The sequence below is a fragment of the Nilaparvata lugens genome, chromosome 2 (genome assembly GCF_014356525.2).
Source record: "Nilaparvata lugens isolate BPH chromosome 2, ASM1435652v1, whole genome shotgun sequence".
Classification (NCBI taxonomy): Eukaryota; Metazoa; Arthropoda; class Insecta; order Hemiptera; family Delphacidae; genus Nilaparvata; species Nilaparvata lugens.
Window position 1 is genome coordinate 64,111,139 of NC_052505.1, and position 13,669 is coordinate 64,124,807.

The following is a 13,669-nucleotide window of genomic DNA, read 5'->3' on the forward strand; positions in this document are numbered from 1 at the left end:
TCTCTTCAAAATAATAAAAATATTTTTAATGGAGGAAGCTTTTTAGAGGTACCTATATCTACATAAACCTTTGGTGTTTTTATGTTTGTGCGCCTTCTAATGCAAAACGAAAATGAATTGAAATTTATTTCACAAAAAAAACATTACAAATAAAGAAAAATAAGAAGAAAAACAATAAATACTTCTATAATCAACATTCATTTAGTTTTCTTCTATTTATTTACTGTCAATCAATTTTCACACTCTTCTCATCATTTCCGTTCCATGACACTGATGGAAGTTCACCACCGATTTCACGTTTCAGATCGCGCCAATATCGTTCACCAATGCATGAGTTTGGTGCTTTCCAGAAATCATGGAAGTTGGGGTGGTATTTTCGAGGGATGTGGTCATCGTGGAGCATAGCGCATAGTCGGCAATAGAAGTAGGGGTAGAGAACTTCTCCCATGTCCTTCCACTTGAAGTAGGAGTTGAAGAGGTTGTCATCGCGGTCGACTTCGTAAAGGTAGGCGGCCAGATCTCTGGGCGTGGCGAAATCTTCAACGTGAATGAATGAATCTTTTGGAGCCACCCGCTCATAATCCTCCTTTGGAGCACCCATCACTATAGGAATCACTTTGTGACTGCAATAAGAAAACACCAACATCGAATCAGATAATCATTTCCTTTTTCTGCGAATGAGAACATGACAAGTGAAATGGAATATGCATTATTTAATAGGCTATTGGAATACAATATGAGTACCGTACAAGGTAACGAAGAGAATAGTGCACTTCACAATATATGAGATAATTATAATGATAAGATATAGGCTATTGCTTTCTATGTTTCAAAAAAAAAGAATTAAATTGAAATATAGAGTATAAAGCATAGATAGAGTATGAAGCATGGATAGAGTATAAAGCAAATAGAGTAAAAAGCTCTACATTGGACAAGTTTCCTTGAATTCGAGTTTTTCTTTTTTTAAACGTTTGAGTTAAATGGACGATTTTGAAAAATTCGAAGTTTTGAAGTCAAGTTTACTTGATTCAAAGTATTCATCAACTCAAAAGTATTAAATTATGAAGTGAAAAATTTAATTAATTCCAAATTGTTGTTCTTACTTTTCATACTTTTCTATTTAGCTGGAAATAAAAAATCAAGCTATACCCTTTTTTCAAACTATTTTTTACTCACGAAATGTTTCGACATTCATATAAATGCCATTTTCACGTGAGTGAATGGAGTGAATGGAATGAATAAAAGTTTTTATTTAGTTGTTTCTATAGGCCACCTACATTCTAAAATGACTTACAACTGATTCTATCTCATTTTCCCATTTTTAGGTTGGATTATACCTTCAAGATTACAAGTTCAATCCAACAGTCAAATATGTTCAACTTCTACTCGATTCAATTGAACTAGATTCAGTATTCTGAATTCTGGTCTACATTGTTATAGTGAATTCAACTTTCTGTTCTTGTAAACTTGAATTCAAGTTTGCAAAATACATTAATCTTACAAAAACTTGAATTCAAGAAAACTTGATTAATGTAAACAACATTAGTTGTCTTGAAACAACACAATGAGTACAAACTAATAAAAATAATAGTATGAATTTTCTTATATGAGATAAATTGAAATACCAAAAAAGACACTCTGTTTTCTATAGTTTTGCAAAACTTACAATAATATGCATTTTTTTTATTTAAATGCACATGACACTAATGTAATAACATTGGTAGATATAATAATAAGGTAGTCCTTGTGCTATTTTCTTCCAAATTTATAGGTGACAATTTGTATTGTGTAACGGCATACAAAATAATGATTAGAAGCTAACAAAGAGATAAACGTTCTATCATATATGAGTTTAATTCAATGACCAAAATAATATACTGCTTGCTATATTTCGGCAAAAATAGCATTGTAATTAATTCCAGATGCACATTTTAGATATATTTGGCCTACAGCTAGAGGGAGCAACAAGCATTTTTGGGGTGCAATATTAGGCTTGGGGTGAGTGTGAGTATCCTCTATTAATATTATTACGAATGTTTTTTTATTTTATTTTATCGCGGATGATGACCTCAAGAGTTTTTTTGCTTGTGAGTGGTTAATGGAAAGTGCAACGGTGACTTAAAACTTGGAAATAATGTGACGTAATTCCAAGTATAATATTCTAATCATTATCATTAATTATACTGATTTTAATAATTGCCAGTACTAAACTTGGTAAATTGAATGCTTTTTTGAATTTGATAAATTATTATCAAGACTAGCATATAGTGTCCTGGAGTGTTGCAACACCAGTTTGCTACCACTGTATATCGGCCTTGGGTTCGATTCACGTAACCTCTCTCATGTTATCATCCCTCATGCATCAACTCATCACTCACGCATACAACTCATTTATTTATTCATTCAATTTCATGAAAATTCACCATTGATTTCACTTTTCAAATCGCACCAATAAGATCGTTTACTAATGCATGTGTTTGGCATCATCCCATTATTCGCAAATAAACATTCAATTATCAAATCAGTGATTGAGAGAGAATTAACAGGATTAACCCAATATGTTTCTCTCCCGAATTCGATATAGGCCCAACAGCAAAAAATCAAAGATTCAACATTTGGTATAAAAATAACATAATCGTACCCTAAGCCCTTCCTGAAGAACTTTTCAGTGATGTATTCTCTGCAGTTACAATTTTCAAATGCCAAGTAGAACTTGTAATCTTTGTCCAAATATTCATCACATTTTTTGTCTTCCGAATCACATTTTAGTTTTCCACAACGTCCATAAATGTCAACCTGCGAACATGCCCTTTATAAGAAGATCTATAGGCTAGTTCAATTTCAAATAATAAAATGCCTGAGTAGCCTATATGAATGAGTGTGCTCTTCTGTATCTCAACAATTGATTTTCCTACTACTTTTAGATGTGTAACATTTTTAATAAGACTTCCAGTTTTTCTTCCAACTTTTTGAACTTTCAAGGCTTATTACTCAATAAAAATGCATCGAAAATTTAAGTACTAAACATTAGGTTGTAGATAATTAAATTCTTCTCAATTTGAAATATTTTTTCACAATTTTATGCTTTCTATCAATTGTTATAGCATCTTTAGTGTTAAGAGCGAAATTCTCAATACAGCAACAATAGATCATTTGACAATGTAATTTGGAGACAATATCTGGAACCCCTTTTTTTACTCTGCAGCTCCATTAAGACTAGTTAGGAGGTGAACATCAATTGAAAATCCTCATCCCTAACCCTGTGCTGAAAGTAGGGTACCGTCAAGTTAACACTTGTTGCTGTATTGAGTCTGCCTAAAAAATATTAATTTGAATTTTATTTCAATTGTTCAATCTTTTGATAGAATATTGATTGAGGTAGGCCTCGCCTATTACTCGCCTGTATGTATTGACTGAGTTCTGTTGCAAACTCCCAACGGTTGTTGGAGGCTTTGCAGTTGGATACAAACCAGGCAACTTTCTTAGTTTTTCCGCTAGCAAAGTTTCTAGGCGGACCATCCCATTCAGTTTTTGACTCATTGTAGAAGATCCATTTGCCATATGGTCTGGGAATGTCACTTCTCTGCATGTATGTGGCTGTCCAGTTGAATACATCTAGTCCTTTTGGAATTTTAGTCCATATCGGGCTTTCCATACTATAGTATATCCACACCTTAGAACACACATCAATTCAAAATAGTCAGCTCTTCCTCCACAACTCCAAACCATATATAGATTCTATATTTATAAAATGAGAGCTTCTCCTAACAGACTAATTAAATTGATCAAATAACGTGTCATTTTCAAGAGCACCTGTCTTCTATGTGGAGATTTTATATTGGCTATTATTTGGAAAAAATATTTGATTTGGGTCGTTAGAGGCAAAATGCACCAGTTACCGACCACAAACCAGAAAATAACCATTTGAAAAATTAACTGTGATTCTAATTTATATGGGAACCGATATTAACAAAATAACTATTCATAAAAGAACTTACGCAAAGTTTTTGTCCGTGAATAGGAGTTGAAATAATGGAACATAATAGAGGATTTCTCTCATTACATTATCTCATAATGAGACACTAATTTCATATGAAAAATAGGGAGGAAGCCACCACTGAGAAATCAACAGCTAATGAACAAAGTATCAAGGCAGAAAGAAGAAGAAAACAATAATAGACGAATACATTTTTTGAGGATTTAAGCATTAGAAAAAGAGAGAGGAATTATAACAAAGTGGATCAATAAGTTAACATTATGAAAATGAAGAAGAAGCTACAAGGTACTACCACAAGTATTTCAGAAAAGGACCATAATCGTATGCTTATACGTTTTTTTTTTTTTTAGTTGAAGCTGAGTATACTCAATTTACCACACAGCAGAAGTTTTCAATTTCCAAAGGAGAATGAAGCCATAGCCAACTCTTCATTGGATAATTTTTTTGCAAATATTTTGAGCATCCTTATTTTTCAGGAAGGATATTATAAAATGTTGCTCCCAGAAAAATAAAGCATCTTTAAAATAATGTGGTACAAGTAGGTTTGGGAAGTCTCAACAAAATACGTGTAGTAGTAACCGAACTGCCTTGTTCAGTACGTATTTCTCATTAAATATCTATCCCCACTCATTTTATGAAACATGGATATACACCTTCAACAAATACCTAGATCGAAAATGATAGATCCCCAATGATTTGAATGTAGGAAAATTATACATAATGTACCTACATAAATACATTATTATTCATTTATTATTAGTAACTAAACACAACAAACTATCCCAATGACGTAATTATTACCCTCCATGGTCACAATGATTATAATCATGACTATAGTGATTTGTACAATAAATAAATTAATAAATGACAGATTTTTGTGAAATTGTAAGATTTTTTCCAGTGAAAATTGCATTATTTGACAAGTGATTTTATACACCAAGCTGTGATTATTTGCGATCTCTTCTAAAAATTAAAAAAATTCTCACTCGATTTACCTGATGTTTTGTTCTTTGTTGACGAAAATGGACTTCGTGATCAATGTAGTGGTGAAGAAATACGATGGCGTCAACCTTAGCTGCCTCTTCTTCATTTGTAGTAAGCTCACAATTACTCACCGGGCAGCTAGCGAATGGTATCATACCGGTACTTCCCTTGGGTTCTTCCCAGAATATTATAGTAGGCCACATCAGAATCTGCAGAAAATTATATAAATGCTCCAATGGGCTTTCTATGTTTGAGAAATTCAATACCAAAAGTTATTTCAATCCACTGTATCAATAATCATGCCAAATTTCTACTTCTTTCCTTCTGGGTGTAATTTCTCACACACCTAACGAATTCCTTAAAATATTAATAGTGCGGTATAATACTACTATTTCTATATAAGAATAATACTTGGGTACAAAATTTGTAGATTACAGTATTATAAAATTACCTTTTTTATTAAGTTGCCGCAATTTTTATAAAGGCAAAATTGAATGAAATAGACTAAGAAATTGTCAAAAAACCACTGATTTCTTAGTCTTTTTCATTCAATATGAATAATTACCACAATATCAACTTCTCAACTACACAAAAAGTGAAAGGCAAAATTGTTTTACTAGTTACATTCTAATGTTTAAATATGCTTTCATAATGCTGAAATCAAGAGACTCACCTATGGTTCGTATGTAGGTTTCGTTTGATGCGGCAAAATGCCACTTTGCGCACTGGTTACACTAATATCAACTTGAGGCTAGATAATAATAAATGAGAATATGAGGTTAGATGTTCTTGTTTTTTGTCAGACAGTAAGTTTGATAAGTTGAAGCAAATGTATTCACCTTTTTGGTTGGCCTAGGTTTTGGTGAGACAGGTGGCACAAACATGTACTGGTTGAGCATACGGTCGCTGTCAGGATCCTCGTGTGGCCACAGCTTCGTTTTGCGCTTTCCTGATTGGTCCACTTCGGCGGGAGTTGGCCAACGAGTGCCACCTTTCATGAACCATGGCTTCTCTGCCTTCAATGGAGAAATCTTGAAGAACAGTTTTAAAGAGTCAATTCGTCTTAATTTTCACGCACACATAAGCTGGCAAAGTGAGTACAACAAATAATAATAATACTGGCTGAAAAATGCTCTGGCATTTGTGGCACAAAATAGAAAAGGAGGATTGTGAGCTCTCTCAACTGTGATTACCAAAATTCGCGTGGGAAAAATTCCCATTTTTAATCCTTGAAAGAAAGAGTAGAGGGGCCACCAGGACTGGTTTGACAGCAGTATTGATCTAATAGGCTGGAGCCAAAAATATCAAGTGGTGATAAAAAAATTTAAAGAATATTATTATTAATTAATATTACATGAAAGAATAATATTAATATTCAAAGAACGTAAAAACAACTGCTTCTTTTATTGGAATCCAATGTTTTGTTTCGTTTACTTTGAAACTACTGATTGAAATTTTGAGTCACAGGTCCAATACATGATTCATATCCGGTGATACAATATCTGCAATGTAGAGACTAAAATAGAATTGGCAACAGTAGTAGGTAAATATTTTGTTGATGATGCCCACATCTATGAACATATTTTGAATAAAAAACGCACTTCTCTATTAGAGCCTTATGCTGATCACTATCAATAAGGTTGTAGGAAAATGACACGGTTGCATTACTAGGGTCAGTCACCTAGTCAATCCGATTGTTGAAAGTAGTGAAAAGCAAGTTCAATACCGGGCGTGGTAACAGGATGCCGTTGAAAAGTATTGATTAATCATCACAAGCACCATTGCAATGCAATCTGTCTGTATCTGCGGTAGCTATGCCTATGACTGCTTATCACCTTTCTTTTCTAATTCTGCTTTTCCTTCCCTCTCTCTGGTTAGGTCTTCTTTTATTACTATTTGTTTGTATATTGATCTTGTAATACACGTTTCTTTCCCAAGATAAGATTACTTATATGTGAGTTTAGTTTAATCACAATTGGGGACTTCACCTTCTTGAAATTTGTCTTCTAAAGATCCCTGCTTATGTTTCCCATCTATTTCCGTAACTACACTTTAGTATATTATCTCCTTGTTCATTGAGAAAAGCGGTTTGCCCTGTAGGCTACTCAAAAAAATAATACCTTGAAACTCCTCTCTTTCTCTGGATTTTTCTTTTTCAAAAAATAGCCTGAACCTACCTAAGGGTGAAATTTTCAACTCTGCAACAAGTTAGTGTCAACTTAGCGGTTCTACATCTTTAACAGATGGGCTAGAGATGCGCATTTTTGCTATGTTTACCTCAAAACCAGTCTCCATTGAGCTACAAAGTCAAAAATTGTATACCAGACATTCCCTTCGAATTTCATCGTCAATAATTGATCAATTGTTACAAAATTGAAAATTTCATCCCCTACATTGAATCTGCTATAATGAAAGGAAAACATTAAATATTGAAATAAAACATCAAATTGAGGAGGAATCAATGCTCCACAAATCCACTATATAAGCATTCATTTTTACCATGCATTGTTAGAGAGTGATAAGCCCTGAAAGAGAAAAAGATTGGATAAAAAGCTGTTATTTTATATCTAAAAAATGTTGGAAAGATCGCAAAACTACTCTGTAGAAGAATTGTAGAGAATTTTTCAAGCTTCATTTTTGAGTCATAACGATTGAAAGCATTTTTCTCAAGATAAAATCGTGTAAGCAAAACATTGAATGCAACTTTTAAACCACTCTCATCCCTTTAGCACAAGGAGTAGGAATGGGAAATTTTAATATGTTCACTCCCTAACTAGTCCCAACATAGCTGCAAAGCCAAAAATTGTGTTCAAAACATCTCCTCCAAATTTATTTTGTCAATTTTTGGTCTATTATATTGTAAAACTGGAGATTTCACACTCAACACTAAAGCTGCTGCAATAAATAGTCTTGGGGAAATGCGTAAACTTGTAAAATTATACATCAATTGGAGAGAATTTAATGCTCTTTAAGCTCATAATCAGCATGGATTTTTTCCATTGATATTTAAAAAGTTATAAAAGCAAAAATTAAACGAAGTGTGTTTTTTCAAAAATGTCTCTTTTTTAAGAGCGGATATCTAGAAAAGTAAAAGAGAGATATGGGAACCGTTGTGAGATTTATTAAAATGATTGTGATATTTGAATTTTAGGAAATTTAAGCTTCAATTTTGTATAGGATAGTCATGACCGTGATGCATAGTTTTCGAGTTTTCTGCGAGAAACCAAAAAATGGTATCTTTCAGCCACCCCCACTACCCTAGCACAAGGGGTAGGGTTCAGGACTTTTGATAAGTTTACCTGCTTACTACCCTGAACTGTGGAGTCAAAAAATGTCTTCCAAACTTTTTCCTCTGACCCTTTGCTGACTTATACGTTTATTTTGACTAGTATATAAAATTATCAGCTGGAACGATTTGCTTGAGATTGATCACATCTGTTCAATAGTGTTTCAATATTAATTTTGAGACTTGATAGCCTATAAACAAATGGAGATATGTGAATCAATTTCAAGCATTTTCAGCTGAGTAATTTTTCCTTCCAGAAATATATTTTTCGTTTACAGTTCTTCCTATTTTCCTTGAATAAAGTTTACAGATTGCAGTGGTGTAGGCCTACGTTATATAATAACGCTAAAATATTGATTATACAGACAAACCTTTTCTGCTTGCCTGGATAAAGAGTCTCTCAAGTAGAAATAGGTCCGTCGCGTTTCAGTCTCCATCGAATTCAAATCAAGATAATTGCTGATGATGCAATTGAACAGGATAAATATTATGATCCCAACTGCCAATTGACCACACTTTTTAGAGTTCACCATCCTTATTTACTCCTACTATTCATGTAGAATTTCAATTTCGAAAATATAGGTATGTTATTTATACCTGCTGATGTGTTTTAAGCAGACCTGGCGTTAGTCAATGCGTTAATACCAGACTTTCTGTGTCAGAAACAATAATTTATTTGTTAGATAATACATTTCAAATCAAGTAGTTTATGATGTGAAATTTTGAGACTAGGTGTACCGTGTTGATTTAAATTTATTGTTACCGTATAAAAATTTTGAAAAATTGGATTGAATTATTCTTTCAAAAATGGTTGTTGATTAATACAAAAATAAATAATTTTACTTGACTACTATGTGTTGTTGCTGTTCTAGAAAAGAGAAATATTTTAATAGGCTACCTGATAATATTATGAAACCTACCGCGGTGCATGACAAAACGCCAATTACTTTGTTAACTCACATATAAACCTCAAAACTTAAACAACATCATATATTTTAGTCTTGAATTTATTCATAGAATCTCAATGATATAAAAAACTAAAATAATAGAACTAGTAGATGAGTATAATATTAGCGTTTGGTCAAAAATACATAGAACATAGAAATAATATTCAATGAAGTTGAAATTTATTATTTAAAAAATGTTTGTCTCCCACTAAGATTTAAAATAGCCTGAACCTACCTAAGGGTGAAATTTTCAACTCTGCAACAAGTTTTATTTACATCAATCAGCAGATATCTCCATCACCCGGCCATAATGAGCTAAACATAAATGGAACATCGTAGAAAACAGTTATGAAGACAATTTATTTCTTTCAGAGAAAGTAGCATTTTTCTATTGTTATTGAAGTCTTTTACACTATGAACAGAAATATTGGATAGATTGGGAAGTGAATATGAAAAACGATATTATATCCTACATGTGTTTCCACACTCATGTAAGCTATAATATTCCATATAGTGTTGAACATATGGTACCGATAATGTCACATATGGAATTTTGACAATACTGTACCAGTAGGCTACCGGTATTTAGTTAATTTATTTCCTAAAACTATTAATTCTCAAGATCCTTTATAATAAATAGAATATGAACTTCACTGCAAGTAGGCTAGTTATTCAATGATAATAATAATAATAAAAATAATAAATGATTTTTTATTATTCAATGATTTAAATAATGTATTTCACATTTTAATTTTCCAATTGATTAACAATATAAAATGCTATCATTCTTCGTCTGAATATTTTTTTCAAATTTTAAATTTCTATTGCTCCAAATTTTATGGATTACAGTCTCAATCGGCAAAAAGTGACGGTCGCACAAGAGCCGGCTAAATTCTAATCTTGATTAATTTCATGAGAACCAATCAGAGAAGCCGTCTTTTCAAAATGTCTTATTCTCTGATTGGTTTTCGTAAAATTAACCACTATTAAAATTTAACCGGCTTTTGTGCGACAGGGCCAACGCAGTAGAGAAAATAATTAATGTTAAAAATTCAACTTCAAAATAAAAACAATAAGAATGTATTAATAAAATGACGCAATACTGAATAATTTTTAAAAACCAAGAAAGAAAATTTTCTAAAAATGATCTTGTATAGGTTATGCCTATTCTTATGAGTTTCCGATTATCAATCCATCAATCATTTTCATTACAGGCTATAGTAGACAAAATTTCAAGACGTTTTGAAAGCACATTTTCAAACTTTCTACGGATTCTGAAAATATTGAATTACTCTAGATTACAAAATACGGTACAATTATCATACCGTACTTCCATCAACGAATATTTTTAAATTGAAATTCCAAGTATTTTATGGAACTTATTGTTTGCTGGCAAGTGACAGGTGAATCTAAAGAAAAATTATTGCTGTAAACAAACAATCCTACTCAACTGACAACCCCACTTGCTAAAGTACCTATCATGAACTAAAGTAGTATCACTTCACTAGGTTCGTATAAAAGAAAACTTTGGATGTTGTATTTTCCAGATCTCAAAACGATCCAGAATTGAAATAATCCTAAATGAAACGTGATTGCTTGTTTACTTTTGCAATGAACAGAAATATTGGATAGATTGGGAAGTGAATATGAAAAACGATATTATATCCTACATGTGTTTCCACACTCATGTAAGCTATAATATTCCATATAGTGTTGAACATATGGTACCGATAATGTCACATATGGAATTTTGACAATACTGTACCAGTAGGCTACCGGTATTTAGTTAATTTATTTCCTAAAACTATTAATTCTCAAGATCCTTTATAATAAATAGAATATGAACTTCACTGCAAGTAGGCTAGTTATTCAATGATAATAATAATAATAAAAATAATAAATGATTTTTTATTATTCAATGATTTAAATAATGTATTTCACATTTTAATTTTCCAATTGATTAACAATATAAAATGCTATCATTCTTCGTCTGAATATTTTTTCAAATTTTAAATTTCTATTGCTCCAAATTTTATGGATTACAGTCTCAATCGGCAAAAAGTGACGGTCGCACAAGAGCCGGCTAAATTTTAATCTTGATTAATTTCATGAGAACCAATCAGAGAAGCCGTCTTTTCAAAATGTCTTATTCTCTGATTGGTTTTCGTAAAATTAACCACTATTAAAATTTAACCGGCTTTTGTGCGACAGGGCCAACGCAGTAGAGAAAATAATTAATGTTAAAAATTCAACTTCAAAATAAAAACAATAAGAATGTATTAATAAAATGACGCAATACTGAATAATTTTTAAAAACCAAGAAAGAAAATTTTCTAAAAATGATCTTGTATAGGTTATGCCTATTCTTATGAGTTTCCGATTATCAATCCATCAATCATTTTCATTACAGGCTATAGTAGACAAAATTTCAAGACGTTTTGAAAGCACATTTTCAAACTTTCTACGGATTCTGAAAATATTGAATTACTCTAGATTACAAAATACGGTACAATTATCATACCGTACTTCCATCAACGAATATTTTTAAATTGAAATTCCAAGTATTTTATGGAACTTATTGTTTGCTGGCAAGTGACAGGTGAATCTAAAGAAAAATTATTGCTGTAAACAAACAATCCTACTCAACTGACAACCCCACTTGCTAAAGTACCTATCATGAACTAAAGTAGTATCACTTCACTAGGTTCGTATAAAAGAAAACTTTGGATGTTGTATTTTCCAGATCTCAAAACGATCCAGAATTGAAATAATCCTAAATGAAACGTGATTGCTTGTTTTACTTTTGCAATCAACCGAATTCAACAATTGAAACAATGTGTGGAACGACATATTTGCCTACCAATCTAGTGTTCTTTTCACTAGAGGAACATTCAGCTCATTCATTTACCAATCAACTCTACCAAACTGCTAGGAAAGGTTTGTAGTTGCTATTATGTGCGTATTATCTCACTTGAACTGAATTGTAGGTACATTATCAAGGCTACTTCATGTTTCGTATTATAATAATGCTTTTTTAACCTTGGCCTATGAATGCATATATATATATATATATATAACGCTTTTTTCAAAAAAAATCTAAAATTTAACTTTTTATTAGTTAAAATAAAAACTACATTTATTTTTGGGTAGCCTGCTGTTAACATTTCAATCATCAACTCACAATAGATTACTAATATATAGCAGTGTAGGCCTATATATAAGTGAAGGTAGTCAATTAATTGAATTCATGTCCATTATATTGTAATTGTAATCTCGACAAAGATTCGTTTATTTCTTCTTATAAAATTTTCAATTAATCTTTCTATGGTAACTTATCATTTGTATTCAAATTTAATGTTCCTTTTAATTCTGCCTTCCGTTTGGATTCTCTTTTAAATGCAACCTATTCAATTCAAGTAGAACTATAGCCTATATAGGATGGATTCAAGCATAGAGAAAAAAAAATAGGATGAATGAGTCGAGTCATTCATCCAATTTTGTGGAGTGAACAAATAAACACATAAATTATTATGGTGAACGATCAATTTATTAAACTTCGCTTATTACTCCATTTTGTAGATCACTCGTTCAAGTTCACTAGATATTAGATGATGGTGTGGCGATACACAAACTTGTTTCAATCTTTTAATGAAGTAGCCTAGTGGTTTTTTAACATTTTATATTGTTTTATTGCTATTTTCTCTGCACCATTGCAACACGAAACGAGATCATGTTCCAATTTTCGAAAAGCTATTCAATTAATCGCATTAATGTAGTTAACTTAGTTTTATGTTACACCAATGAATACCATATGCACATTATGAAGCAAAATCTATACTGGTGCGTCTTGTGTTAGAATCAATTATTATTTATTATTATACTTTTTTTTATTTATAATTTTTACAAAGTAGCACTGATTGGGAGAGAAAACTAAGGATACTCCTTGTACTATTTTTTCCCAAATTTAGATAACATTTTAAAAGTCCGAAATATGGTTTTTTGAACGAGCGTTAGCGAGTTCTCACTTTGACTTACCATACTGAAGGTCGAAGTCTATTTGTCCGTCTGCTTGTATGTTCTACAACAACTTTAGAAAGAATTGATCAATTAAGCTTCAAATTTTGAACATGTAGGTATTCTTCGAATCTTTTTACATGTCAAGTTTGTTGAACAACAAAATTGACTCACTCGCCTTCATCCTATTCCAGGATATAAAAATATCATTGAAAGAGCATAAAAAATGTTTCGATTTATCGTAGTCAGCTGAAGAATTCATTGCATGCAATTACTACAGTTTTTTCCATTCATTAATTCACTAATATTTGAGGAGTAGATTTTCATTTTAAATAGGATCCCCAATTAAGCCTATATTGTCAAATTAATCTTGTAAAAGAAATATTTAGCTGTTTCCATAATTTTCATCAACTCTGTATAATTAAAAGTTGCGGGTTTCAA

General features: G+C 31.7%; 1 protein-coding gene and 1 long non-coding RNA gene across 4 annotated transcripts in view; one reads left to right on the plus strand and one right to left on the minus strand.

The window, feature by feature from the left end:
* Window positions 1-11,911, minus strand: LOC111060313 (glycoprotein 3-alpha-L-fucosyltransferase A). 3 transcript variants are annotated; one of them, XM_039422440.1, is made up of 8 exons: window positions 11,736-11,911; window positions 9,450-9,529; window positions 8,639-8,920; window positions 5,821-6,012; window positions 4,993-5,190; window positions 3,401-3,673; window positions 2,642-2,796; window positions 1-623 (listed from the first exon to the last, which is right to left on the minus strand). In XM_039422440.1, exons 3-8 carry the CDS (start codon window positions 8,798-8,800, stop codon window positions 227-229), a joined length of 1,377 nt encoding a protein of 458 aa, XP_039278374.1. In that variant the 5' UTR covers window positions 8,801-8,920; window positions 9,450-9,529; window positions 11,736-11,911; the 3' UTR covers window positions 1-226. The 3 variants fall into 3 exon arrangements, with proteins under 3 accessions (XP_039278374.1, XP_022203661.2, XP_022203663.2); XM_022347969.2 differs by lacking the exon at window positions 11,736-11,911 and adding an exon at window positions 10,540-10,751; XM_022347971.2 differs by lacking the exons at window positions 9,450-9,529; window positions 11,736-11,911 and adding an exon at window positions 10,540-10,751.
* Window positions 6,009-13,669, plus strand: part of LOC120350106 — an 18,193-nt gene continuing 10,532 nt past the window's right edge. The window contains exons 1-2 of the long non-coding RNA XR_005570611.1: window positions 6,009-6,854; window positions 11,958-12,151. This is a non-coding gene — a long non-coding RNA (uncharacterized LOC120350106). The remainder of the gene's footprint in view (window positions 6,855-11,957; window positions 12,152-13,669) is intronic.